General features: G+C 49.9%; 10 protein-coding genes across 10 annotated transcripts; 4 read left to right on the top strand and 6 right to left on the bottom strand.

Annotated features, from left to right (window-relative positions):
* MIND_00753000 (Inositol polyphosphate phosphatase) lies at positions 1-4,011 on the bottom strand (the record flags this gene model as incomplete). The annotated part of the gene is made up of 20 exons (XM_037364227.1): positions 1-248; positions 295-339; positions 386-538; positions 588-807; positions 855-963; positions 1,016-1,206; positions 1,252-1,332; positions 1,379-1,463; positions 1,513-1,593; positions 1,639-1,648; positions 1,702-1,744; positions 1,788-1,854; positions 1,900-1,976; positions 2,023-2,114; positions 2,162-2,226; positions 2,275-2,424; positions 2,477-2,888; positions 2,930-3,227; positions 3,273-3,745; positions 3,828-4,011. 20 exons carry the CDS (start codon positions 4,009-4,011, stop codon positions 1-3), a joined length of 3,084 nt encoding a protein of 1,027 aa, XP_037219871.1.
* Positions 4,012-4,211: 200 nt separating this feature from the next.
* Positions 4,212-6,126, top strand: MIND_00753100 (uncharacterized protein; the record flags this gene model as incomplete). The annotated part of the gene is made up of 8 exons (XM_037364228.1): positions 4,212-4,648; positions 4,696-4,872; positions 4,919-5,141; positions 5,192-5,223; positions 5,272-5,371; positions 5,423-5,484; positions 5,535-5,623; positions 5,675-6,126. The coding sequence occupies exons 1-8, from the start codon at positions 4,221-4,223 to the stop codon at positions 6,124-6,126; spliced, it is 1,563 nt and encodes a 520-aa protein (XP_037219872.1). The 5' UTR covers positions 4,212-4,220.
* Positions 6,127-6,273: 147 nt separating this feature from the next.
* Positions 6,274-7,975, bottom strand: MIND_00753200 (putative Transmembrane protein; the record flags this gene model as incomplete). The annotated part of the gene is made up of 16 exons (XM_037364229.1): positions 6,274-6,533; positions 6,580-6,656; positions 6,708-6,782; positions 6,828-6,917; positions 6,965-6,981; positions 7,032-7,070; positions 7,118-7,132; positions 7,183-7,215; positions 7,260-7,332; positions 7,381-7,420; positions 7,473-7,541; positions 7,589-7,623; positions 7,668-7,700; positions 7,752-7,797; positions 7,846-7,889; positions 7,941-7,975. 16 exons carry the CDS (start codon positions 7,973-7,975, stop codon positions 6,274-6,276), a joined length of 981 nt encoding a protein of 326 aa, XP_037219873.1.
* A 472-nt stretch (positions 7,976-8,447) lies between these two features.
* Positions 8,448-9,258, bottom strand: MIND_00753300 (Vacuolar protein sorting protein 46; the record flags this gene model as incomplete). The annotated part of the gene is made up of 5 exons (XM_037364230.1): positions 9,228-9,258; positions 9,163-9,182; positions 9,039-9,116; positions 8,771-8,986; positions 8,448-8,726 (listed from the first exon to the last, which is right to left on the bottom strand). Exons 1-5 carry the CDS (start codon positions 9,241-9,243, stop codon positions 8,448-8,450), a joined length of 609 nt encoding a protein of 202 aa, XP_037219874.1. The 5' UTR covers positions 9,244-9,258.
* Positions 9,259-9,324: 66 nt separating this feature from the next.
* On the top strand, positions 9,325-10,508 carry MIND_00753400 (DUF396-domain-containing protein; the record flags this gene model as incomplete). The annotated part of the gene is made up of 6 exons (XM_037364231.1): positions 9,325-9,413; positions 9,458-9,504; positions 9,559-9,638; positions 9,684-9,821; positions 9,868-10,111; positions 10,165-10,508. The coding sequence occupies exons 1-6, from the start codon at positions 9,391-9,393 to the stop codon at positions 10,506-10,508; spliced, it is 876 nt and encodes a 291-aa protein (XP_037219875.1). The 5' UTR covers positions 9,325-9,390.
* Positions 10,509-10,562: 54 nt separating this feature from the next.
* MIND_00753500 (BTB domain-containing protein) lies at positions 10,563-11,977 on the bottom strand (the record flags this gene model as incomplete). The annotated part of the gene is made up of 2 exons (XM_037364232.1): positions 11,313-11,977; positions 10,563-11,265 (listed from the first exon to the last, which is right to left on the bottom strand). Exons 1-2 carry the CDS (start codon positions 11,963-11,965, stop codon positions 10,563-10,565), a joined length of 1,356 nt encoding a protein of 451 aa, XP_037219876.1. The 5' UTR covers positions 11,966-11,977.
* Positions 11,978-12,159: 182 nt separating this feature from the next.
* Positions 12,160-14,602, top strand: MIND_00753600 (uncharacterized protein; the record flags this gene model as incomplete). The annotated part of the gene is made up of 14 exons (XM_037364233.1): positions 12,160-12,633; positions 12,688-12,928; positions 12,978-13,002; positions 13,051-13,090; positions 13,138-13,350; positions 13,400-13,496; positions 13,540-13,578; positions 13,625-13,817; positions 13,864-13,970; positions 14,020-14,158; positions 14,206-14,324; positions 14,375-14,401; positions 14,452-14,496; positions 14,547-14,602. 14 exons carry the CDS (start codon positions 12,160-12,162, stop codon positions 14,600-14,602), a joined length of 1,815 nt encoding a protein of 604 aa, XP_037219877.1.
* Positions 14,603-14,627: 25 nt separating this feature from the next.
* On the bottom strand, positions 14,628-15,738 carry MIND_00753700 (Autophagy-related protein 27; the record flags this gene model as incomplete). Its single annotated transcript, XM_037364234.1, has 4 exons — positions 15,339-15,738; positions 15,201-15,292; positions 14,925-15,154; positions 14,628-14,880 (listed from the first exon to the last, which is right to left on the bottom strand). Exons 1-4 carry the CDS (start codon positions 15,706-15,708, stop codon positions 14,628-14,630), a joined length of 945 nt encoding a protein of 314 aa, XP_037219878.1. The 5' UTR covers positions 15,709-15,738.
* Positions 15,739-16,052: 314 nt separating this feature from the next.
* On the top strand, positions 16,053-19,542 carry MIND_00753800 (Secreted protein; the record flags this gene model as incomplete). Its single annotated transcript, XM_037364235.1, has 16 exons — positions 16,053-16,702; positions 16,758-17,221; positions 17,266-17,354; positions 17,407-17,451; positions 17,502-17,636; positions 17,690-17,855; positions 17,907-18,002; positions 18,050-18,197; positions 18,226-18,332; positions 18,376-18,554; positions 18,599-18,747; positions 18,793-18,818; positions 18,867-18,969; positions 19,022-19,070; positions 19,118-19,331; positions 19,388-19,542. 16 exons carry the CDS (start codon positions 16,053-16,055, stop codon positions 19,540-19,542), a joined length of 2,775 nt encoding a protein of 924 aa, XP_037219879.1.
* A 561-nt stretch (positions 19,543-20,103) lies between these two features.
* On the bottom strand, positions 20,104-22,594 carry MIND_00753900 (uncharacterized protein; the record flags this gene model as incomplete). Its single annotated transcript, XM_037364236.1, has 4 exons — positions 22,487-22,594; positions 22,303-22,434; positions 20,310-22,251; positions 20,104-20,261 (listed from the first exon to the last, which is right to left on the bottom strand). Exons 1-4 carry the CDS (start codon positions 22,574-22,576, stop codon positions 20,104-20,106), a joined length of 2,322 nt encoding a protein of 773 aa, XP_037219880.1. The 5' UTR covers positions 22,577-22,594.
* Between the last annotated feature and the right edge of the window lie 4,517 nt (positions 22,595-27,111).

Here is a 27,111-nt window from a genome sequence, read left to right on the forward strand (position 1 = left end):
TCAGTCAGGCTTTCGCCGTGGAGGTGGTGGGGGTGGTGGCGGTTTCCGAATAGCTGCTTTTACTGGCGATATTGGTGTTTGGAGGGTGATGCCTTCAGTGTTAAGTGTAAACGCATCAGTGTAGAGTTCTTCGTCCGATGATGTCGACGATGAAAGAGAGGAATCGTCTGGAGAATAATCGAATGGATTCGTGACACCGGGCCGCATTGAGCGTAAATCTGAAGGGAGAATTGCACCGTTGGGATGTTCTTCTCTTCTTAGTGTGGGTTTCGCATTGAAAATGAAAACGCATACCTGGCCCAATCCACCATGCATCCTCGTCCGAGCTGGGAAGTGGCACTGCTCGATGTAAGAAGCCAGTCCTGCTCTTTCTATAGTCACTCACAATCAAAAGCTGCAGGTAGCGCCAACGCAGCCAACTTCTCGTCAAGTTGAACTCCCGACGCACTCGCAATGACATTTCTCAAAAGCAACTGGGATAGCGCTTCGCGCTTAGCGATGTCGACTATTCGCACCGCACATCGGAAGAGACCAAAAACTGAAGCCGATCAGAGATGTGGTTTGGACTAAAAGAGGCAGAGACCTACCTGGCTTGTGGTCCGAGCCCTTCAGTTCCGCCCTCGAATAAACTCCCAGATCTAACGCGGGTCCCCGATACAGGATGCGATCTGTCCATGCAGGTATCCGCATTTTCTCGCTGGTGTCGTATTCATCCGTTCCCAGATTGTAACGGTATGTGGGTCGAAACAATAGGGGCCCCTCATCATACCCCACGAAAGCTGCTCCCGTATCAATTGCTTGCTTGAGCTTAACCAACAATTAGATCATTCTCCGAAACAAAGCGGAGACCAAACCTGGTCTCCCGCCAGCAGCATATCATAGTTATCTGACAGCGCCCAGGAGCGAACGCTCTCGTTTTCGAAGTCTATCCGATAATTGGTGTCCGCTAGCCAAATGACATTGCTATGGGGAGAGACACCATTCAGTCCACAGGAGATGCGACAGTGAAACATACTCGTGACTGTCAATAGTCTTCCCGCGTTGGAAGTGCAACCCATTGGTGATCGTGCGGTAGTCCGTATTTCGCTCTTCAACGTTGGCATGCCCAGCCGCAAGATGGGCAGTCAGAAAGCAAAAACTGGTGTCATGGTACTCCAATCGAACGGCAACAGCTCCTTTATTGCCTGACATTCCCCGGAGTCCAGTCTTATAAAGTTGAGCGTCGGCTTGGAATCCCAAACTCATTGGTACCTTTCGGGAGGCGGCCTCTACGTTTCGCATCACCGATGCCAGATCCGTCTTGACTATCACCATTAGCGCCGTGCCTACCAGCTAGCAAACGGTCTTCAACGTGCCGAAGTCAAGACAACAGAAATACCTGTTCGCTTCGTAAAAGCACGTAGTCAAACTTTTTATTGGGGCGACGGTCTAGGGTGTCCATTATACGTGCCTCCCAGACCCGTCTACATTCAATCAAAAGGTTGCAGCGAATTTATCTTGGAAGATACTGACTTCTTTTCGGGATCCGTTTGCACGATTTGTTGTGCTGTCAAAGGAACTATTTCTTGGAAGCCAAGGACAAACATGTCAGGACTTTAAAACGTGAGGCGCAGTTTGGTCTTGATGGAGCTGCTTTACTCATTTATCGCTGAGTATTTGCAGGTTAAGGACTGCCAGACTAGAACATAGCAAGACGCGCACCATCGCGAGGGAACAACCAAGGTAACAGCGATTCCGAAGGTGGCTGTAGAATTGGATCACTGCAAACTGCAACGACGGGTACTTACTCGACCATTGACGTTCCATGTTCCAATAAAGATGGTAGAGGGTTTTGTGGACGAATATTCATTCAATCTTCAAAGGTCAGTGTGGTGCACCGAGGCAAAACGCAATATTGACCTATTTTCTAATGCCATGCGGACAGACTCATGGATGGGGTCGAATATCGTTACTGATTGTTGACTGCTCATGTTACCCTGAGTACTATTAGCCGGATGAGTGATGAGAGAATGGACACGATACTAAAAACATATCAATAGCGAGCTGCTTTCTTGAATCCTGGAAATTGTTGATATATGCCCTCGAGACACTCTTGGTGGCGTCGGAAAGAACTCCTGCAAATCGAGATGTAGCCGGTCATGGGACAATTTGGGATATATACCGGCAAGAGTGCGCTTCCCGGTCCTCGTAAAGCTAGTATTTAATGCTCCAGTTCCGGCATAAATCCTATAAAACATCAGAACCAGATAAATCAAGCGCTGGGGTCTGCATTACTTGGATAGAGCGTCGCCGTTATCCCCCCACAGCTCACGGTGATTGGTCCAGAGGGTATGCGAGTGGGTCCATTCCCGGCGGACAAGGAGAATGTATTGTTCTAGAGTGGTACGCGACATGATGTCTTGCACAAAGTTTGTGCGATCGAGGCTGTTTGGCGCTTAAGTTAGCGATGAGAAAGGTGAGTGCCACTAGTACTCACCAGTCGAGGCAATTGGTACGGAATATTCCCTTTTGCTCCGTCACAATTTCATCCGAGGCGGCGTCGCACATGGTGAATCCAAAGTTATCAATGTGTCTGCTGATGGCCTCCATTCGCCTGAGATCCCTTACTACGCTATCATGACCGCCAGACCGAACAGCGTTGTGAAAGTCGTAATGAGTCAAACAGACCTCGTCCCCCAACGCTTCCCGTGCAATTTGTAGATGGCGCGCATAAGCATTTGTAAGGTAAGCCTCATTTTCTTTGGAACCAAGAAGATTGATCGCATGCACAACGCCATATTCTTCCACAAGCGACGCAAAATGCCGGTCAAATGCTGGCTGAGAGGTAGTTGGCCGGGTAATTTGGATTTTCTGGCCAAATGTTTGCAGACCCTGTTGTTCCCAAAACACTTGACAAGATGAATGATATGAGTTCAATGGTTGGCACAACTTACAAGGAACGCTTCCTCGAACTTGAACGGCGCTAACACATTGCTGATCGGTGGTGAAAATGGTTTCCGTCTATGATGTGGCATGGGCTCTGGAGTTTTGAAGGGGATACGACAAACCTCTACAAAGTTGGCAACATTTCCATCATCATCGACTCCTCGAGAATTGAATCTTGTTCCAGCTCTTTTCCAACCTAATCGGGATATGAGGGACAGAGTGACGATGGCTGGTTTTCCGTCCGTTGGTGGAGCCGGCAAAGCCATCGTTGTGACCCCAACGTAGCCTTGTATCGCTAACACCTATAGTTTTTGAGCGCGTCAATGATATTCGAGCGGCTTTCTCACAATAAATTGGCACGAGTCGAAGTCTCGTCGCTCTAGCATGTCTAGTCGAGATCTAAAGTCGAGCAAACTGCGGACGAGGAACGCATTCCAGATGAATTTTTCATCGAATGTTGAGAGGTCCCAAGGCGCTTGTTTGCCTCGTGCCAGACGGATAGCCAGTCTTGATGAGATATCCCACTCGGAGTCCTTGGCGAAGTAGAATGAGCCAGAAGAGAGAAGCTTGGTCAGCGGCACACATGGATGTTCGAAAACGGGGGGAGATGTTGATTGGCCATAATTGTCGCGCATCAGCATGGCATCAACCGACTCAGGGTTATTCAACGACTCGTTGGAGAGTTCGTCCCATGCGGGAGACGTGAGACTGAAGAAAGAGACTTCGTGAATCCGAGCGATAGATTCGCCAGATGAGGTGGACGCATTCGGACGAGTGTTGCCCACCTCAGTTGCACTAGTCACGACCGCCAGAAAGACATCTGGATTGGGCCATGAGAAAGTGTATGATGCTCGAAACGCGGACGGGCGTGCCTTTCTCAATCGAAATCAAGCCCAAACAACCTTTCACCACGCGTGTTGTCAGCCGGATGAGTGTTCCTAAAGGAACTTGAGTCTGAGGGAGAAACTCGACGATAGCTTGGGCTGCGCTGGTGTCACTGTGGCGGAAGGCCAGGACCCGCTGTTGAGATGTTGCAACTAGATAAAGGACGCGTTGTCCTGATTGAGTGCTGAGATAAAGGTACATGCGGAAGGCAGGCCAAGAGCATTGACAGGCATTGACGTCACAGTGTGACCTCCGCCCACTTGAAACATCACCGCCCAGTTACGACAAAGTGTGTGGACAGCCACACATGGGGATCAACGACATATATCAACTCACGTCCAGTCCACAATCTTCTTCTTTTCTCCGCTTCTTCTTGCTTTGGTCGGGCTTTTCGCCGGCACCTCATTTTCATGACCTCTGTAAACATCACCGTCTCCGACCAATCCCCGACCTGGGAGTACTCACCCGAACGCGAAGGCGCGTCGAGCTCAGGATGGTCGAGCGATTTTTCACCTGAACCACCATACGATCCAACGCATGCCTCGTCCAACCTTGCATCTGGAGTATCCTCCCACACCACCACACTCTCTGGCGCGACAGCCCGTTTATCTTTTGTGGGGACCGCCGTCTCTATCTATGGCGCAGGCACTAGTGGCGCTTATTCAACAACACTCGACAATGGCCCCGAAGATGCTGGTAACCCATCAGGCTCGCTACTTGCAACATACGGGGCCTTGAACGGAAGCGTAATGCATACTATAACGCTCAAAGCTACTCAGGGACAGTCTTTGACTCTGTCCCATGCTGAATTTGCTGTTCGATCCAACATTGCATCGAAGTAAACTCTGGTCTACTCTGGTTTTGCTCTACTTACCTGATTGGTAGCTCCATATCCAATTCGACGGTGGTTGCGGTAACCGCTGGACCGAATAACACATTTACCACAAATTCCTTCTTCAGCACAACGGGAACTGGCATCGCCAACTTTCACCAGGATGCTGGATATACCCGTATCGATACCAACGGCGCAGGATCGACTCTAGAATTTTCTTGCTCCAAAACGTTTGTCCGCAGTTACTTCACTTGGCGGTTCGTTGATGATGTTCAGGTCTGCCCTTTTCGTATATGGAACGAGTAATTGGGACCATCAAACCTACTCAGTCGAGCTCAATCCCCCTGGAGCTTCTCGAGGAGCCCGAATATTCAACGCCACCTCTAAGTGGTTTGTGTTGGACAACCTTGTTTATTTCGAGTCCGGCCTTGACCCAGCACAAACCTACAATATCAAAATGACAAACCTGATCCAAGGCTCCTATCTTGATATTCACAGTGTGCGTGTTGCTCAGTGTCCGAAGCCTTGCGTGTACGATCAACAGTTTAGGTCCTCATGATGAATCTGCCCCCACTCAGCAGGTAAGTCATCTTGATCAAGTACGCGTACGCTGTTGGACTCATTTTTAGGGATCCCAGTTCATCTGGGTCCCCGCCACCCTCAACCTCCAATCCTTCGCTCCCCTCAACCTCAAAGTCATCCAACACTGGTCAAATTGTTGGTATTGCGGTGCGGAACTGTCATTTGTCCTATTCTATCCGCTTGACATGATTACTGCAGGTTGGCGCTGTCGTAATCGTTGCTGCGTTATTATTGTTCGGTGTGCTATGTTTGCGTCGCAGGTTGGCAGCAGATTCCCTTGAATATGGCGTTGCTGAAAGCGCTCCCCCAGATCTAGAAAACGGGCTGAAAGGGATGCGATGTCCATGAATGGCATGCTGGTAACCCCCTTCGATGACCAGTCACACTCACAGATGACGCGTTCGTACCTAAGATTTCACTTTCCTTTTCGTTTCTGACTGGGCACGACAGCAGCACAAAGCAATTCACTATCGAGCACCAACATGATGACGGTTAACAGTGACAACCAATACGCCGCTTACCGCGACGGATATACCTACAGCACCTATTCAGCCTCGACGCGCGATGTCCCCCAGCCTCCACAAGTCCCCTACTCAGATGATTCAAGCACACCACGCACTTCGGGTGATTTCGATCCCTATTCAGACGGGCGTTCAATGCGCCCGCCCCAACAGCCCTTCGCCTCTGGAACTGCAAGCATTGGCGCCAGCATGATTGCGTCTGCTTCTTCCTCTGCCTCAGCCAGTCGGATAGCTGGGCCACTTCCTGAAAAACATGCCCGCATGCCAAGCGACGACGGCGCGAGTTCGCGGCGGATACGACAAGAAGTAGATGCAGGTCGAGTAGTCCCTGAAGAGGAGGCCTTGCCACCCACTTATGATCCAAATTGGTCAAGACATTGAACCATCAATATTCATATGTTGTACTGCCACATCGGGACCCTTTTCGTGTACTTCCACTCGTTTCCATTTTCGCACGTTGAAAATATCAATAACAATACACATCGGCGTAGGATCAACAAGTACATGCTATTAAAAGTGGTTTCTGACTTAAGCCTCGCTAGTCCGGGTCACGGAGCCTTGGCTTTCGCCTTTATGCCTGCTGGTATCTTGGGAATCGTTGGAGGACGGAAGGTGTTTATTATTTTGATTGCCGTAGACATTGGAGTCTAGCTCTAGATCGTGTGTTGTGCGATGATGGAAAAGAATTGCCGGGCCAGTTTCATTAGGCGTATGAGCATCGTCTTCACTGGTTGTGTAAGGAGCGGCGGGGTGCAAACGTTGCGTGCTGAGGATAAGATGGGCGGCAGCTAAGAAAAGAATGAATTTGAAATCCAAGTCAAAGAGAAGTCTTACCGATCATCACGACAGCAAGCGGTAGGGTTGACGCAGCACCGGTATTTAGAACTCCAGCGAACTCGAGAACGACCCAACTGCAAACGAATAATGAAAACCCAGAAGCAGTGGCTGATATTGAAACCCACAAGTTGGCGGCAAACACGGCAAAGGTGTACAACAGTCCGTTTCGGAGAACACGGCGTAGAAATTTGGACATGTTGCTAAAACCATCTTAGCCGAATGCAAAAGCGTTAGACCACACATACAATCGGCCATGCATCCTGGACATAAAGACCAGATAGAACGTCGCTGTGGCACAGGCAACCAGATCGAAGGCCATATGAGCACTGTAATAGCTGGCGGGATTGTCAGAGGCACAGCCGTCAGCTTAAGGTGGAATTACACGATGTTCCAGTCAGGCTAAAAGGGTTTCATGAGCAAAGCGACACCTATGAACGAACAGGACGAACATCTCCACGATGTAGGACCTTTCCCTTACACCCTCCGCGCTATTGAAGTATTAGTGACCTCAAATATCTACCAGGGCCAGGGATACCGAAGATAGGACTGGCTACAGAAAATGTGTCAATAGGATCGAACATTTGGCGAATACCAACTCACATCTCGATGGTAGCAGATGCCGAAAACTTGAAGCTAGATCGAATGAGAGAGGTCAAGAACTAATCGTCAAGGCGCACCGGCATGCAGACCGCCAGCAACCCAATCAGACCCCATCTGACGTATTTGGAACGACCGGAAATGGCGTACGTGCTGCAAAGAATGAGTGGGATCGAACTCATCAGGAAGAGCAATGTCTACCGGATGTATATGAGGACTTGTACTGACATTCCGGCGAGCACTGACCCAGTCATTAATAATGCGATGGTCTAGATTGCTTCACTAAAACCCACTGGCTGTAACGTTCGGAAGCATGTAAAATCTTTTGCAGCTTGCTGCCGTGAAAGAAGTGCCAAAAAAACCTGATGGCGCTCAGCGAAATGCGGAACGGCGCATATGTTGCGCTTACCGACACCGTTTGTTATTAAGGAGAGTGCGCTCATACTGAAATGTTGAGAATTTGCATAGACAAAGTAGATGGGGCTCACTATCGAGCGAGAGCATAGAAAACACAGATTGGGCTGCAAACGCGTTCTTCAACTGGTGAACTTGGAGAAAGTAATGGCACACACCTCAAGCTCCTGTTGACCCATTGTTTCCGGTAAAGCCGAAGAGTGTCTACTCGGTCCATGAGTCAATGAGCCACGAATATATGGTGTTTAGTACCGGGTATCGTTTGGACAAAATCTCCACCAGCCAAGGTAAAGGAGCTGCAGATGGATGAGTAAACCCCAATGCAAAACGGCGAAAAGAAATCGCACATAACCCTGAACATGCTCAGCTTGTCCATCGGCATGGTGGGCTACAGGCAGGATGAAGCTCAAACCCAAAGCCCCAGTTTTATTGAGGCGGAAAGGGAGACCGGGTAGTGAAAATAAGACATCGGTTAGAAGATCACAAGAGTGTGATGCGGATGCTGCTTATGGCGTTTCACTGCTCCTCCTGGTTTTCTTTGGGTCTTCTACTCTCCAGTTGCGACCCAGACTGTACTGGACGCAAAATTCGGACCGGTGGAAGTGCCTTGCGATTGGTGCTGCTCTCTACGACCCTCAGTTTTGAGTGATCAATGTCCGATTTTGTCGCTATAAATGTAATTCGATTCGCGCTAATCTTGAGAAGTCTAAGGAAAGCGTAGGGCGCACCGAAGTCAAGAAGTCAACGACCTTATTAGTGGGTGGCAAATGTCGGTGGGTCCATATAACCTGAGAAAGTTCCGCAACAGATTATGTCGAGTACAGCAAAGTAAATTACACAGTGATATGAATCTTTCAGGCCGGCCGGAGAGCTCTCAATCGTTCAGCTAGTTTGGTGTCCTCTTCTCCAATCTTCTCACGAGGTGCTAAATCGGGAACAGCGTCGAGATCCTTGGCGGCTAGGTCATGTTGAAGCTCGATGTCCGCTTCCTCGGCCGTTTGTCGCATGAGTTGGTCAATTTGATCTTGTGGCGTTGAGACGGCCGTCGTGGAACCCATTGCATCCTCCATATAGGACGTTTGCACATCCAGATCAGCAAACTGTGATTCGAATTTGTCCATGACCATCGATATCTACATTCCTTCAGTCACCAGTAATAAGACAACAACAGACTCACCCTTTCCAGGTTCATGCTCTCCATCGCCTTGTCCATTCCACGCACCACCGATGTCATGTTCCCCGTTACTTGTCTCATCGTAACCGCAGTCTCCACCCGACTGGCTACAGCGTCTATCCTGCTCGATAGTCGGAGCAGATTTAGAGATTCACTCTTCTTCCGGATGGCATTGGAGGCATAGATCCGCGCACCCTCGTTATTTCCTTGTTGTAGTGCCTGAAACGGGGTTCAAATGAGAACCAGCGTCTCGATATTTCCGCCCGTTCACCTTCTTTAAACGAGCCTTCTCTGTATTCTCGTCTTTCTGCGCCTTCTTCGCTTGTCGATTTAGAGTCTTAGCCGTGAACTGACGACCGTTTAGGATAGCACAGATGAGTGAACCTGGCAGAAACCTTGAGTTGGAAAAGAGTTTCTAAGGCTTATCAGCGGGCGGATATACGAGGACAATGGGCCTCACTCTCAAGGTTGCTCATGGCAGCAGGAGAGAGAAGCTGTTGTTGCTGTGCCCCAGTCACTGCGTAAGTATTCTGATTACGTCACAACTACGCGTCTTGCTCTGTCTTGCTTTTGCGGGTCAACATCCCAATTCACCAATTTGTATCCGGGATACACCGGAGTGCATGGGCCTCCTCTTTTATCTAAGGTCATATTATGCCTCATCAACGCGTCTATTCTTAATTTCCTTAGCTATGGCGCCGCTGCCGCCGCCTTAGCTTTCATCGTTCTGTCACTTGGTCGGCTCGTTCCACAATTCGCATAAGCCTGCAACTGAACAAGCGCGTTCATAGCAAGCGGGCTCCTCTACTGCTCCGAACTTATAGAAGAACATTCTAAAACCGCGAAAACTGTGGGGCAGCGAGCCATTTATGTCTGTCCTTATATTCGTTTCCCCCTTTCCCACTCATTTTCCTAGGTTATAATCGTATTGCATGGCGCTTTGTACCTCTCAGACTCTCTACCACCGGCACAGACTGCATTCTCCGTCTTCTGTCACCTGGTTTATCTCCAAAACTTCTCCGATACATGGCCCGTTATTGAGCTCACCTCTTGGGTAAGTTATCACACGCGGGTGGATTATATCGCTCACATTGGTCCAGTCGTTTATGGCGTCTTGCGTTTTCGTCATCATGGACCACTTTCTGTGGTTTAACCATTTCGCGCGGATCTCTCAAGAAGCTAGACATAGCCGTTCGTTTCGTGGAGCACCTCCTCCGAAAGGAATATTGGGTTTCTCCGAGATATCGACTTTCTTCGGCCTGTGCGTTTGGGCAGCTCCTCTATTCCTTTTCCTCAGTCTCAGCGCCAATGACAACACTCTTCCTATGTCCGGAGCAGCAGCAGGTCTATCAATGCCTCACTGTCCTGCTCTATGCTTATTAATTCGATTTACTTAGGCTCTGAATCGTCTGCAGCCAGCAATAAAAGCTACGCCCCAACTCGGGTCTCTCTGTTCCGCTCCCTTTTACCTTTCCGCTCGAAAAGCGCTCGCTCGGAAGGGATTCTGACACCACATTCTCCTGGGCCAATCCCCCCGCCACGTTCCCCGCTTCTCCGGCCACACTCCCCTTCGTATAGCAGCCTGACGCCCCCGCGCTCCCCGCGACATAAGCCAGCTGATTTTGATACGGGAAACGACTTTACTCTGAGCACACCACCAAAGCGCGGATTGCACGGCGAGTCAGGTTTGGGGCAACGCAGGAGTATTCTTCCGCAAGAAGATGTATTTGGGTCAGAATGAATGTGGATTGCGTATTAGTACAAATGTCAGCTCGCAAGCAAACGTTAACGGTTATCAGCATTCTTTCTCCACAAACAGGCAAATAGCATTCCACAACTCCCCCCGCTTGGTTTGCGCTCCATCTTGAAACGTTGACCAACAGTGCTTGCATAGCGCACTGGGACGATCCTGAATAAAACACTTGAGTTCGTCGAGAGGGTCGGTTGCAGTCGTCCAAGAATTGCGAATCCTCTGCCAACCATCGTGACACTCGTCTGAGGAGCGACACTGGAGGGAAGTCGTGTATATGTCGTCATACTCGAAGCTGGCGATCATATTACGTAGCTTGAGCAAAAGCCTGAAATCGTCGCCAACAAGGAGATCCCATCTAGCTGTTCGATTGGTGGTTGTCGACCGCGAATCGTCTTTCCGACTCTCTAGCCAGTCGTCCTGGATGTCAAGCCGTGACAGGTGATACAAGGCTGAGGGCAGTATTTTGGGAATACTGCATTCCACTGCAAGACGAACAGCTGCGCACGGTTCAGGTAACTTGTCGTCGATATGCAGGCCGTCAACGTCGCCATCCTCGTCCTCCTCGATAAGTCCTTCGATCTCAGACTCCAGACGATCCCAACCACGCAGAGTATATGGCCAGTCAGCCTCAAGCTGAGTAACGATTCGATCCCGTAACGCATCCATTTCGTATTTGGTGGCAATTGCAAGCACATGGCGAACTCGCAACGGAGTCTCTGGCGCAAGACGCTTATATGGTAGTTGGCTGAGACAAATTAGTGTGTGAATAAGTGGCCACCAGACTCTGCGGACCTTGGGTCGTACAAAACATTAAGCAAACTCTCAACGGCTTGGGGATCGTCCTGCATAAATATCAACGGCGCTCCATCATAGCATTCGCGGTCGGGGCCAGGAAGTGTGAACATAGTTGCAAAAAAGTCGGATTGACGTGAGAGCATTGAACGGTGAACGCGGAATATAATTTGAGGAGACCCTGCAACGAGGACAATATTTCCGTCCTGGAGATAAAGCGTAGCATGACGTATGCCATTCACGGCTGTCGTCGGGTGGTTGTCTTGTGTCGATGGTTTGAGTCTGGATTCGATATTTCCTAGTCTATGAGATATAGCGCTGGACATTCTCGCTATTTCTTCTGCTACCGGTCCATTCTCCCTGGCATTGAAGGTTGTGGCAAAGCTGGAGGTCAAGAGAGCAAGTTGCTGCGATCTAACGATGATGTCTTCGAGGGTATTCATTGAGACAGAGATGCTGCTTTTGTGTTTCGGTATACGCAATTCGCAGAGCGTGTCGTGGAGTCTATGGGCGATTGTGGCAATTTGGTTTGGGTCCAGAGCAAGGTTCGGCAATCGTTGAGGGGTTTGATGCAAAGATATGCTGGTACGACTCGACGGTGAAGACGGGGGACTTGAAGAAGAAGGGCACAGACTGTTGTCGGAGTCGGTCATCGTGGTGCTTGGCAAGACGTGTTGGGTAACTTATTGATGTGACGATTTTTTCGTTTCCCTTTTAAACGCACCCAGCGATGCTCACCCGTTTCAAGCTTAATATTGGCCTGCCGCCTCATCTTCTTCGGAAGCACGCATGTGACGCTACTTCATGTACATAACTCCACAGTTTTCTCATCCTCACGCCCACGTCGATGTCCTACATCGTCAAATCTCTGCCTACTCTTGAGCGCCTGCAGGTTTCAGAATCGGCTTTCCGCGACATTAACCCACAAAGAATTGCTTCTGAGTGGTTTGCTCAATTCTCAAAGTATGCAACAAACGGCAATGTCGCTGAATTGGAAACTCTGCTCTCAGAAGGGGCTCTATGGCGGGACATACTCTGCATGACTTGGGACTTTCGCACGTTCCAGGGAGCTGCAGCTGTCCACACCTTCCTCGTCGATAGACTTGCGACATCAGAGTTGTCTGAGTTTAAGCTGAATGCACAGTATCTTGGTCTACGACACCCTTATCCCGATATCGCGTGGATCGAAGCCATGTTTACGTTCCAGACTAAAATAGGGTTCTGCTCAGGTGTCTTCCGTCTCGTGCCACACCAGAACGACGCGTGGAAAGCCCACTGCATCTTCACCAATCTCGAGGACCTCAAAGGCTTTCCCGAGAAGGTTTTTATTCGTTTTTAATTGTCCAACCAAATGTTCATTGAGCCATTATTTTAGGTCGGCCCTCTCAGAAATCCATTCCCGAACCATGGTAAATGGGAAGAAGAGCGGCGCCACGCTACATCTTTCGCGTCCCAGGATCCCGCAGTGCTTATCGTTGGTGCTGGCCAGAGCGGCTTGGAGCTTGCCGCCCGTCTAAAGGCTTTGGACATCTCTGTCCTTGTCCTCGAAAAGAACCCTCGCATTGGAGACAACTGGCGGAACAGATATGAAGCGCTTTGCTTGCACGACCCAGTCTGTACGTCTTAAATAGTTGTCTGGTTGGTCGCTCTCAAACTGATATTCAGGGTATGATCATATGCCTTATATGCCGTAGGTTCTTTCCTTTGGATTTATTGGTTTGATGAAGACGTTTCGTAGATTCCCTTCGTCTTGGCCAGTATACACACCAGCAAAAAAAGTAGTCTAATCTCTCGTCCGATGAAGGAAACTCAACGAGCATTATAGCTTGCCAACTGGTTGGAATATTATGCGGAGGCCCTGGAACTCCCTGTATGGACCTCCTCCGAGGTGAAGTTGGCCACTATCGACGAACATGGCACCTGGAAAGTCACCGTCGGAAGAGCCTCCGAACAAGACCGTGTTTTTAACGTGAAGCATCTTGTCTTCGCGACTGGATTTGGAAGTTATCGAGGAAAGTTACCGGATTATCCTGGAATGGTAAGTCGTCTTGTGATGAAGGAATGCAGTTTTTTAACTCAATTCCAAGGACAATTTCAGGGGACAGATATTGCATAGTTCGCAACACCATAAAGCAATGGATCATGTCGGCAAGCGAGTGGTTGTGATTGGGGCCTGTACCTCTGGTACGTTTCAAAGTAACTATGCACAAGTATTGACTTGATCTAGCCCATGATATCTGCGCCGACTACTACGAGCACGGAGTTGGTGAATCGCACTCGTTCTCTAGTTGTTTTACCATTAAGAATTCTAGATGTGACCATGTTTCAGCGTTCATCGACCTATGTTATGACCACTCAGAATGGCTGGCGAATTCACTTCGACGGGGTCTACTCTGAAAACAGTCCACCACCAGACATTTCTGATAGGCTCAATGCGTCATACCCGAACGCCCTCGTCGGGCTTCTTGCACCACGAAAGGCGCTGGAAATCGCCGATGCCGACAAGTGCGCTTAATGCTCTTAACAAAATCCCCCTTGAATTATCCTACAGAGAGCTGTTAGACGGACTCAAAAAACGAGGTTTTCGTCTCAACATGGGCTACCAAGATGCAGGCTTCTCCCTTGCCGTTTGGGAGAACGCTGGAGGATATTATCTCGGTAGTCCCCATTCGCCATAAGAACAATTGCGACTGATAGTCTCCTGTAGATGTCGGAACGAGCCAATTGATTGTTGATGGCAAGATCAAGCTCAAGAACGATAGTCAAATTGCGGAGTTTACCCCGACCGGACTCGCGTTCCAAAATGGGACCGAACTGCCTGCAGATGTGGTTATATTTGCAACTGGGTGAGAACCTCGAGATACTCGAGAACGTCGCTAAAAACGTTACTCAGTGTTGGAGATGTTCGCGACAATATTCGGAAAGTCTGCGGGGACGACATCGCAAATAGATGCAAGCCAATTTGGGGCCTAGACGAGGAAGGCGAAATTCAAGGATGCTGGCGTGATTTAGGTGCGTGTGTCTTTTTGCTGGGGACCAAGCCTAGTGTCGACGCGGTTCAGGAATTCCTGGATTGTGGTATATGATGGGTCAGTCACCCATGTAACCATGGATTGTGCCGAAATCCAACATTTCACAGGGAACCTCGCTTATTGCCGTTTCCATTCGAAGCATGTTGCTTTGCGTCAGTCCTGCAAATTGCCGCCGCTTTCTCATTACTAACATCTTGAACAGAGATCAAGGCGATGGAAGAGGGAATATTCGAGGGAAAGCGCTACAGTCTACACTAATTATTCTGAGTGTACTGAATAGATACTATCCTGCACTACCGTATTGACTAGATGCGGTGAATGCTCTTTTGAAAGTAGGCGTCAGAGGTGTGCTATCATCGATTTCGTAGTCATCAAGCTGTTCTTCCTCGGCCCACTGAACGAGACTCTCGGCGGGAGGCCTGAAACTCTTTGCGGGTTTCCTCCTCCCTCGACGCAACGTCATGAATGATTGGAAAGAGGAGATGTGTCTTGAGCGGGAATGGCTGGGTAAAATGTAGCGTAGGAGTATGTATATACTATGGAGTGTTAACGCGAGAGACAAATGAAGCTGAGAACCTACACAGAAGCACACATGAGGACGTAAAACAGTGCCAGATGGGAAGATCCTCGATGCGGTGGGTTGTCGGCATCTGGATCGGGAGGAGGTCGTGCTGGCGGATCAGGATCAGGTTGGTCCTCGATAGGCTGGCTGGGAGAGCCGTGCGGGAAATTGAGAGGACATGCATGTGAAGTCCTCCAGGAGAACGTGTGTGTTCCATTGAATTGCCAGGAAAATTGAGGAGACGATGGCTGGCCAACATTTTGAGTCAGAGAGCAATGGCAGAAAAGAACTGACCTCTTCTATCGCATGGTCACAGTGGAAGATAAATGCAGCTTTCTGCGATAGTCCGTTGTACAGCCCACCATGAAGGGTGAGTTGCATCGGCTCTATAAGGTGATCAGGCATGGAGTGTGGTAGAGAGAATTATCCTACCATGAAGATCGCCCGGAAGAGCTTTCTCAAGTAGTTTGGCTTTGGGATTTAAACTGGTTGTCGTTGCAATGGGTACCACCTGAAGGTATCTTGCTGGTTCGGATGGATGGTTTGGCCGAGTATTGAGGACAACCAAGCACAGGTATGTGCCTTCCTCACACTGCAAGTCTGCTGGCAGTGTTACATCGCGCTGTATAGGCGTTCCCAAACCCAACGTATAGCGATAAGAAGTATTTGTCGGCGGCGTAAGCTGGGAAAAAGAAATATCTAATTCAGTCCCAGGTTTGTTGAGCAGGGGACACAAGTTAAACTCAAGGTCGTTGAGTTTGAAGCGACAGCTGGAGGCGATAAGCGCTGACGCCCATCGCATAGTGGATCCCAAGTGCAAGCGGCATTCTATAAAAATCCTCCGGTCCGTGAGCAGCGATTCGGTGTCAGGTGAACAAGTTGAGGCCGTGACGAGGTGTGACGCCGACATTTCTTCTCGTCTTCCTTCAGTCCCGCCGTCCATCTGCCGAGGTTCTGTCGTTTGTTGAGCTCCTTCTTGCGCGTATTCTCTACCCGAACATCTCAATAATGGCGCAAGAATTCAGAGATCGCGACCTGACGAAGATCACATGAACGCGGACAGCACTCTGTCGGTCCGCCAACTCCCAGCGGCCATCCCTCTCCTTTATAAGATGGTCCTGCTTCTTCCTCCAACACTCTCGCATTATGTCTAAGCCTCGCGCGGCAGACGGTGTGACCCTTGGGTGGGTCGACGGTAAAGCACCACCCACTACTCCGGTAGGAACTTCGTTTGGAGTTCCATGGGCGCAGGGGGAGATTGATAAAACAACTTCCATCTCTGCAACCTCCCACGACAAGAGTATTTCACTTCAGACTTGGCCAATGGCATATTGGCCAGACGGTAGCCTGAAGTGGACTGGACACAGTCTTGCGGCTGACAGCGGACTTTCTGACTCTCTGACTCTTGCTTTGGGCACGCCTGAAGAACCATCATCACCGGTTTCCGTTTCTCAAACCGATTCAAAAATCACCATATCTAATGGATTAATTTCTGCTTCTTTCGACACTTCGGGTTCCACACCAATCAGTTCGTTGAGCCTAGCTGGGTCAGCACCCGCGCAAACTGGATCGCTTCTCGACGGGAATCTTGTCCTTCTCCTCCAAGACGGCCCAGATGAACCGGAAGTTGCTGGAGACAAATCGTCTGTCTCCTCCCTGCTCGGCAATATCACAACAGCAGTTGTGGAGCAGAATGGGCCTGTTCGAGCGGTGATCAAAATGACTGGAAAGTACACGGGTGCTGGCCACGTGGATTTTCTCCCTTTCATTCTGCGTTTCTACATTTCGGCAGGCTCGTAAGTCTTCTCCCTGAAATTCAGTTTGACGATGACTCTGATTTTCCCTGTCTAGTACCGCGCTTCGCATTGTTCATTTCTTTATTTACGACGGAGACCAGACCAAAGATTTCATCAAAGGCTTGGGTTTTCAGTTCGAAACACCTCTTGTCGACCTTGTCCACGATAGACACATCAGATTTGTCACAGACGATGGCGGCATTTGGGGTGAACCAGTCAGAGTGGTCTCGGGCCTCCGTCGCGACGCTACTGCTGCTGTCTTGACGCCTCAATTTGAAGGCCAGCTCACTCCCCCTCTGTCCACGTGGCCCACCAATGTCTCAAGTGAGATTGATCAACTCCCAATCTGGCAAGACTTCACATTGGACCAGCTGTCGCCGTCTCATTTCACGATATCGAAGAGGTCGACTGGTGGTCGTTCGTCCTCATTTTTAACAAACGCTGGCTTTGGTACTCACGCGTCGGGTCTGGGATATATTGGTGGTGCAAAAGGCGGGGGAGTTGTGTTTGCTCTCAAAGGTCTGGCACCAACCTTTGATCCCAACCCATCTGATTCCGCTTAGACTTCTGGCAGGGAGCTCCCCGTGGGGTCGACATTCGTAACGCTGGGTCGAATACTGCCACCACGACAATGTGGGCTTATTCTCCTCGGGTTGGTCTGAAACATGTTATTGATTCAAGGAGAAGCTCATGCCTCATTTCAGGCACCCGCCAACGATATGCGTCACTACGATATAGTAGCTCATGGGGTAAGCTTCTTCGTAGTATAATGAACACGGGAATGCTCATCGCAATCTAGTTGGACCTTACGTATGAAGATGTTGGTGATCCTGACCCGACGCCCATTGGAATTGGTCGCTCTTATGAAATGACCCTTCAAGTTGTTCCAACGACACCTTCCAGATCTTCCTTGGTTGCATCTAGCTCTGTTCATGTCCGTCCTACACTTATCGTCTGTCTTCATTCCAAGTCCTCATACTCGAACAGACAACAACACCCCAAATAGTCGCTAGTCCGACATTTTACGCGTCCCACAAGTTGTTTGGTGGCCGTTGGAACGTTCCAGACACTTCAACAAGTGGTGCTATTGCTCTAGAAAAGCGGTGGAGTGATTTGCTTGACTTTTATGTCAAAGAGGTTTCTCAGCGACAGTGTGAGTACTCTATCATCCCATTCACCTGTTTCCAATTCCATGGTTCTACAGTCTATGGCTTTTGGGACTTTGGCGATGTTATGCACACGTACGATCAGACCAGGCATACATGGCGTTATGATGTCGGAGGTTATGCCTGGGATAACGGTGAGTATAGAGAGCTGGATTGAGGCCAATTAATCAACCGGTCCAAGGCGAAATTGCAACGGATTTGTGGCTGTGGATGAGCTTTATGCGTACTGGGCGTGCGGATATATTTCGGATGGCATCTAACATGACCCGCCACATCTCTGAAGTGGACACACACCATACTGGTCCCTTTGCTGGCCTGGGCTCTCGCAAGTTTCTATATTCCTCGCTCGTCCACAAGTTTGCTGACCAACTATCAAGGCCATAATGTCAACCATTGGGGTGATGGTGCAAAGGAAGCTCGTGTCGCTGGCAGCACTCTCCGGCGGCCTTTATACTATTTAACAAGTTAGCGATCCTTCTATAATGATTCAAGCTGATCGTTTTGTAGCTGACGAACTGATTGGTGATATTATGGACTTCAGTCTCCAAGCTGGCAACACGATCATGACCTGGGACCCTCTCAGGAAGGTATTTCCTCCCCCAGACCCTGCAGGACCGGGGCGTCTTCGAATTGGGCCCGACTGGACTACGTTGGCCGGCAACTGGTTCACTAAGTGGGAGCGGACTGTGCGTGAATACGACAGAATATCGTTCTTGGCTAAGCAGTGCAGAATGATCCTCAATGGCTAAATCTTATCAAAACCGGCATGAATGATATTGGCAGCTTCAAATACGGCTTATTCACTGGCAATGGCGCCGCTGTAGGCTGGAATGCTGCCACTTCGCATCTCGTTGACGAAGGTGGCGAAGGGCAAGGCTCGTAGGTATCTTCTATGTGTTCTTTTACTCAATCTGAACGATGCAGGTATAACTTGATGATGGTATTTGGTGGTTCGTCTTTTCTGATCTGTTCCAATGACAAAGCTGAAATAATTACAGGCGGCGAATTTCTTATGGAGGCAATGGATATCATCACCGACCAGCCAGAATTCGATGCTGCTTGGCTTGACTTTTGCAAACTTGCCAATGGCACCTCTGCACAGTGCGATCATGCCATTGTTAATCCTTCTCTCTGGGACTGACGACTATAAAAGGATCCAAGCTCGTTACGGAAAATCGTTCTCAACTGGTGTCTTCACCTACGTATGATTTAGACCACCTATCCTACTCTGCACCTAACCCTGGAGTAGTGGTATGCTAAACTACAAGCATATGCTGGCGAACGCCTCAACGATGCTTCTCTCAAACAAGCGGCGTGGAACTTCATCAACAAAAACACAATCGGTGTCTGGCCAGGTGTCACCACCGTTGGCGGGAGTGCCGTTGTGAATCCAGTAAACGAGATCGCCAACCTTGCGACGAACGATGCGGCGGGACTTTCTCTGACAGAATACGCTGTTCTTGGTGGGTGTTTATAACTTTGTTGAATGAAGATGGGTGTCTGACCCTACTGTACATAGCCATAGCGCCCGAGTTGGCACCGAATAACTTACGACCGTCAGACTCTGAGAGTGGATGGGACAATTCGACAATCGCGAGCCAAGAACAAGTTTTCCCTCGTAAATTCAAGGAAGCCAAGGCAAAAAATCGGTTCAAGCGACTACTTTGTTTATAACCGTAGTCGATCTTGAACGACACTGATCCTATGTACGTCTATTAGGCATTCTGTAGGATGTGGAAACCGTTAGGGTATCAAGCTGTAGGATCAGCCAAGACGTTAGTTACGGCTGCTCAAACTTTCGTTACAGTGGGTCAAACTGCTCGGAATGAGAGCTATAGCATTGCGGATAGCAAGATCTAATTAGAAGGTTAGGATGCCTATGAGTGGCGAGTGAATAAGTCGAGTCGTGCGTAAGTAAGCGTATCAATACATGAGACCAAGTCGTGCCATGACGCGCATGGAGAGCACCAGGAATATAAACGGGTAGCTGAACGAAAACAATAAGCATAAGTGATGTAAGCGGGGAAGATACTACAATGGGGTAGATGCCAGCAAGAGATAAGTAAATGCAATGCGAGGGTGAGTAAGCATATTACAGCGTGGGCGTTGTTCAGTATCGCACTGAAGCGATGTGGCCAGTGTCGGCCTTTAGCGTTGGCGAGTCGTCTTGACATTGCAAAGCATAAGCGGAGGTTCATAGCTGAGCCAGGGTTCAGTCCTGTTCTTTTGTGTTCGTTATACGGCCGAGAGTGTCAGTTTGACAAAATTGTCGAGAAGTCTGCTTCGCTCGTCGTCATCGAGCTGGCGCGCTTTGCGTAAAAGACGTTCCACCCGCGCGACGATACCAGTGGGCCCGTCAAAGGGTATTTCATTGTTATCGAATCGATGGACATCTGCAAACGTATTCAGTGTTTTTGCCTAGAGTTGTACCGTGTACGCACATTTCTTGAAAGCCTTGAAACCGTCATCATCCAGTACTTGCCGGAATTCCTCCGCAATCTCCTTCCCTCTCCGTTCTCGTCGGCTGGCGCTGAGACTCCTGCCAAATGATGACTCCGGCATAACAGCGTCCTCCCGAACCCTCGTCGGTGCCCAAGCCAATCCCAACCCGAGGTCAAGCGAGCGGCCTTTAGTTCCCGAACGGTGTCCTGCACTAACACCGGTATGCGTCGAACTTGTCGTACTTGATGTCGAGTGACTTGCATTGTGGCCTTTGCTGCCCGGCGATAACGGTCTCGAAACACGTTCCCGGTCGTGTTGGCTATCCAAGGACAATTGGCGGGCCACCATCGTTGGTGACGACACCGGTGGCTCGAAGGGAAATTTGCCGTGGTGTCGTTCCTTGCCGACATTGGCTGTCGATGTTTTTGACAGCACTGATTTTCCGCCCAGACCAAGTCCGGTTGTGAGTTTGGAAAACCCAGCGCTCAGCCGTTTTCCCGTCGAGCGCCCCCAGCTGCTGGTCCCCACGTTCGTTCGAGAGGCCGAAGTGGACGCAGAGTTGCCCGTATGACTTGGCTCCAGCTCAGGCGGCGTTGGTGGCGGAACTAGCCGCACATTGCGGTTGGATGCAGCCGAAGTTGAGGCATAAAATCGAGCAGAGCCAACCCCTGCCAGTCCAGCACCCGTTGTCCGTATCCTCCCCGACTCGTCGACTGAAGAATCTCGTCCTATTGCTTCCCTCCGCGTGCGACTTCCAATCCCCAAACTCGTCGAGGCACCCTTCCCCGCCAACGAGCCCCATCCAGGTCTTTCAAAGTCGAATGACCCATGCTTTCGAGATGCAGCAGTGCTTAGTGAGCTCTTGGCCGTCGTCGTCGTTGTAGTCCCAGCGGGCATGGGAGAACTTGGCTCGGCATCAATTGTTGATCTCACCGTCACATGTCGTGAATGTCCGCTTGCAGAATGTTTTGCATCTAGTTCACCATTGTCTCCCTCTTTGCCCTTCAACTCTGCAATCCCATCCAGCCGCACTGTTGCTCGATATGGTCTATGTGCATGAGATGATGAATCACTTGACGTTCGCCGTTCCCTTGGCGAAAGCGACACCGTGCTCAATGAATTCGAGCTGACGCGTGTTGATACACCAATCGCAGAACGAGAACTACTAGCTCCAGTGGAAAGAGACCTGACACGCACGGTCGGGCTACTTGGAGCCGGAGCTACTAGGGAGGCACGCGGATTGGATATACTTGTTCGCATTGGTGTTGGGATTGCGCTTGTTCTTGGACGAGAAGCGACGACCGAAACGCTCGAGCGATAATTGGTTGTTGATTCCACTGCTCTGGTGGTGTTCCCAACTTCGGACATGAGGCGTCTGGGGGTGACAGAACCTGGCTCTACAACGATGGTGGAGGACGAAATATGGGCACCGGAAGGCTTGCCGGCTAATGAAGATCGTTTGGGAGAAGCAGGGGATATAGGTGAGTGCTGTTTGACCGGGGTCGGGAGCTTGCTTGAAGGACTGGGTTTCCTTTGTGATTCTGGAGCGGAGGAAACCCGTAGACTCGATCCACCACCCGCAACGAAGAATTTCGACAGACTTGAAGCAGAGCCTTGACCAATTGGTGGCTTCGGCTTTGCTTTGCTTTTTGAAATAGTGGAGGGCGAATCTGACGGTGTTGTCGGCCGGGAACTGCTGAATGACGATCGCACTGGACTGGGCAGAGGGATCCCGAAGAGATGCTTCTTTTGTGAAGGCTCTGTTTTGGTGGGGATTCGGGAAGGGACGCGCTTTTTGGAGGGGGTGACTGTGCTTGATGTTGCAGAGAGGGGCCTCGACTGCACCGGTGGTTTTGTCGGGCTTGAAGGAAGCTCGGGAACAACATCGTGATGCTCGTCTTCGCCTTTGTCTTTGCTTGTTACTGACGCTGGACGTTCGATCTTGTCCAGTCAGCATAGAAAGGAAGCGAAGTTGCGCGTAGATGCACATACTGTTAGTCCAGGCTCCATCTCGTAATGAACTGTGACCCGACGAGAGCCGCGTCGATAAGTGCGGGGTTTGCCTTCTTCGTGGTCAGACACGCGTCGGGAGGTAAGGCTGCTGGAGCGGATAATGCCTGCAAGCTAGAAATGATATCAGAATTGCCTCATGGCTTCTATTTATGTGTGGACTCACATCGAGTGTGGCCAGAAGCGACAAGCTACGGCGAGCCTCGGAACGCTTTCGACCACTGCGTGTGGCGGTCCCGTCCGCTTCCATGGACATTGGTCGAGCCTCGAGGACAAGCTCCAGACGCGGTATTGACGTCGTGTCACCGGATCCTGCGAAATTCAGGCCCGATCAAAACTTGATCATTTTTATCCCGAGAATTGTGTCCAAAAATACGGTCACGTCATTCTTGCAAACAACCCGCAGAGCTGACGATGCTTGAAGCTTTGCTTACTTTCCACGCCCATGCGCCGACTGCCGCGTCTACCGCCGTTTCAATGTCGGCGACCGTTCTCATCCAAAGCGCCTCGTTTCCCATGTGTCGAAGCCCACGCAACACGTGAATCGCGGCTTGCAACCTTGGCTGCATCTCCCGTTGGCCCGGAACCCGCTTATGCTCGGCCGAACCCTACCTCTTACACAACATTCCGCTCCCAAACACCATTACAGCTCACATACAGCCAGTCCCCACTTCCCTCCTTCGATATCGCTTACGAAACCTGGGGCAGTCTTTCCCCTGCAAGGGACAATGCAATTCTCCTCCACACGGGCCTTTCGGCTTCCTCACATGCTGCTTCGAACCTTAACAATCCCACCGAAGGATGGTGGGAAAAGTTCATTGGTCCTGGAAAGGCTCTCGACACCAACAAATTCTTCATCATCTGCACAAATGTTCTCGGAGGGTGCTATGGGTCGACGGGCCCGTCGTCTATAGACCCCGACACGGGTCGACCTTATGCAACCCACTTTCCCATTATCTCTATATTCGACATGGTTCGCGCGCAATTCCAACTGTTAAATCACCTTGGCATTGAGAAACTTTATGCCAGTGTTGGGTCAAGTATGGGCGCAATGCAGAGTTTGGCTGCGGGTTGGCTGCATCCAGAACGAGTAGGGAAAATCGTGAGCATTAGCGGGACCGCGCGAAGTAGCCCTTCCAGTGTTGCGATGCGGTATGCCCAACGAAGTGTCCTGATGGCCGACCCTAACTGGAATAATGGGTTTTACTACGAAGGGCTCCCGCCACATACTGGAATGAAGTTAGCTCGTCGTGCGTAACTTATTTCCTGCTCTCTATCATCAAGCCTGACGCTTTGAGAAGAAATTGCGACAATCACTTATCGTTCGGGGCCAGAATGGGACGCTCGCTTCGGCCGCCAAATGAGGCCCACGCCAGCAGATAGTATCGCACCACGAACTCCCGCTCTCTGCCCCGACTTCCTCATCGAAACATACCTCGATCACCAAGGCGAACAATTCTGTCTCAAATACGACGCCAACTCCCTCATCTACATTTCTAAAGCTATGGACCTGTTCGACATGACTGCTCCAGCTCTCAGAGCTTTGCATATTCCTGAAACCGCATCTCCTACTCTCCCCAGTTCTTCCAGTAATCCCGTTCACTCGCGTCCCCACACAACATCACATTCGAAATCACACCCTCCACCAACAAATCCACCAGCCCATCTTCCTGATCTTGCGGAGGGCTTAATGCCTCTATCAAGGATACCAACTCTGGTCCTCGGTGTTCAGAGTGATATTCTCTTCACAATTGAGCAGCAACGCGAAGTGGTTGATGCCTTGCGGCTAGCGGGAAATGAGAGTGTTGTATACTATGAACTGGGCGGTGTCTGGGGACACGATACATTCCTGTGAGCTTCATTCCACGCCCTTTTACTTGTGCTGATTTCTGTAGGCTGGATGTCCTAAACGTCGGAGGAGCAATCCGTGGGTTTTTATAAGGATTCTAGTACTGTGCACATAGGAAATGATACAAAGACTTTCAGAATCTTGCCTGTCGATCCACTTGGACTCGAAGAGGTAAGAGAATTACAGTGAAATACACTTGTGTCAAGGCCGGGCTTTGGTATAGTATTGTCTTCTAATACAGAACCTGGACATGGAACTATGTGTGTCAAGTTTTCGTGTGTAACATTCGAAGGAGATCACTGTGTTGAGTTTTTGGGAAAGTGGAGCTTATGGGGATACGGCGATCACTACGAGCAGCCAAATTTGGGGCCACGATCAACGACGTCAGAGACCGCGTCTTTGTGCTCGACCTCCACCATGCCCACAGAGCCGCTGAATCCCAAAACCGTCCTTGATATCGATGGATACCTCGAGCCTAACGTTCCTTCTATCGTCTCCCGCCATGATGTCTACAGAAAATGGAAGGACACGATTGACAACGCTGAAGGAGGCTACGAAAAATTTACCAAGGGCTATCTCAAGTTCGGACTCAACATCGGCCCCAACAATGAAGTAGTGTACCGAGAATGGGCTCCGAATGCGCGGGAAGCGTGTCTTATCGGCGATTTCAGTGTGTCTTTTTTTTCGGTCCTGAATGCGTCCCTTCACGCCTTTTTTCACAAGACGAATGGAACAGGACAACTCATCCTATGAAGAAGAACGAGTTTGGAGTTTGGGAAATCACCGTTCCTCCGCTATCTTCTGGCGCTTGCGCAATCCCTCACGACTCTAAACTCAAGGTTCGTAATACCATGCCAGTGGAGAACTCGCAATATTTTCTTACACCGCTGTAGATTTCGATGATTATACCCTCTGGCCAGCGAATAGAGCGGCTTCCTGCGTGGATAAAGCGCGTGACCCAAGATCTTGCTGTTTCTCCTGTTTACGATGCTCGTTTCTGGAATCCTCCTCACCGCTACACCTTCAAAAATGCGCGTCCACCCAAGGCCACGGATGTGAGAATCTACGAGGCTCATGTCGGAATATCTTCCCCAGAAGGACGCGTTGGAACGTATAAAGAATTCACCCAAAATGTCCTTCCTCGCATCAAGAACCTTGGCTATAATGTCATCCAGCTCATGGCCATCATGGAGCATGCCTATTATGCTTGTGCGCTTATACACCATGTCTAATCTTACCTTTCTAATAACTAACATAGCGTTCGGATATCAAGTAACAAGTTTCTTTGCTGCAAGCTCGCGTTATGGGACCCCGGAAGACCTCAAAGAACTCATCGACACTGCGCACGGAATGGGAATAACAGTCCTCCTCGATATTGTTCACTCTCATGCGTGCAAGAACGTTCTCGATGGGCTGAACGAGTTCGATGGCACTGATCACCTCTACTTCCATGAAGGAGGCAAAGGACGCCACGAGTTATGGGATAGTCGTCTCTTCAACTACGGCTCACACGAAGTTTTGCGTTTCCTTTTGAGCAACTTGCGCTTTTACATGGAGGAGTACCAATTCGACGGATTCCGCTTCGACGGTGTCACCAGCATGATGTACGTCCACCATGGGATTGGCACTGGCTTTTCTGGTGGCTACCACGAATACTTTGGAGATGGACAAGATGTCGAGGGTGTCGTTTATCTGATGCTGGTATGGGCGTCCCATTCCAAGAAAATCTAGTGACACCTTAACCTTCAGGCCAACGATATGTTGCATACTCTTTACCCGTCCGTCATCAGTATTGCTGAAGATGTTTCTGGTATGCCCTTGCTCGGCGCCCCCGTTTCCAAAGGTGGAGTTGGGTTTGATTATCGGCTCTCGATGGCGATTCCAGACATGTGGATCAAACTCCTCAAACACAAGAGCGATAACGAATGGGACTTTGGCAACATTGTGCATACGCTGACCAATCGACGTCATGGGGAGAAAAGCATCGCGTACTGTGAAAGTCACGACCAAGCCTTGGTGGGGGACAAGACAATTGCATTTTGGTTGATGGACAAAGAAATGTGTAAGTTGCTCCCTCCTTAGCATATGCATGCAAAACTCAGGGTCGCAATCCAGATACAAACATGTCTGACATGACCGAGTTGACTCCGGTTATTTCTCGTGGAATCGCTTTGCACAAAATGATTCGGTATGTGGATATTCAACGAGACGAGTCAGATTGATAAGTCCACAGCTTGTTCACGCATTCCCTCGGAGGTGAAGGATATCTTAACTTCGAAGGGAATGAGTTTTGGGCACCCTGAAGTGTGTTTTTGCACTTTTTGCCTTCCGATGATTAATCCATTTAGTGGCTCGACTTCCCGCGGGCAGGCAATAACAACTCTTTCCACTACGCACGACGTCAATGGAACGTTGTGGATGACCAACTTTTGCGTTACAGATACCTCAATGAATTTGATAGTGCGATGAATCACGCAGCAGCCAAATATGGCTGGCTCGAATCGCCACAAGTAAACGTCCGCCTCACGTCCGCCCCTCGATACTGCTAATTTGTTCCAATTCAGGCATATGTTTCGCTGAAGAACGAAGCAGACAAGGTCGTCGTATTCGAGCGTGCTGGCCTTCTTTTTGTTTTCAACTTCCACCCATCGGAGAGTTTCACCGACTACCGTGTTGGAGTCGAGGTCGCGGGCAAGTACTCGGTTGTGTTAACGAGCGACGAGAAGCGGTTTGGCGGATTTGACAATACGAAGCTTGGCGGGGAGTATCTTACCACACCATTCGCGTGGAATAACCGCCAGAACTTCCTCCAAGTGTGTCCAGCTTGCTTGTTCTTCTTCTGCAACCCTGAACCTGTTTGATAGGTGTATATTCCGACTAGAACGTGTCTAGTCCTCGCCAAGGTAGATTGATGCTTAGGACGATCATTTCTTGAGAGAAAG

This window comes from Mycena indigotica (genome assembly GCF_014461135.1).
Source record: "Mycena indigotica strain 171206Taipei chromosome Unknown Mind.scaff0006, whole genome shotgun sequence".
NCBI classification, from domain to species: Eukaryota; Fungi; Basidiomycota; class Agaricomycetes; order Agaricales; family Mycenaceae; genus Mycena; species Mycena indigotica.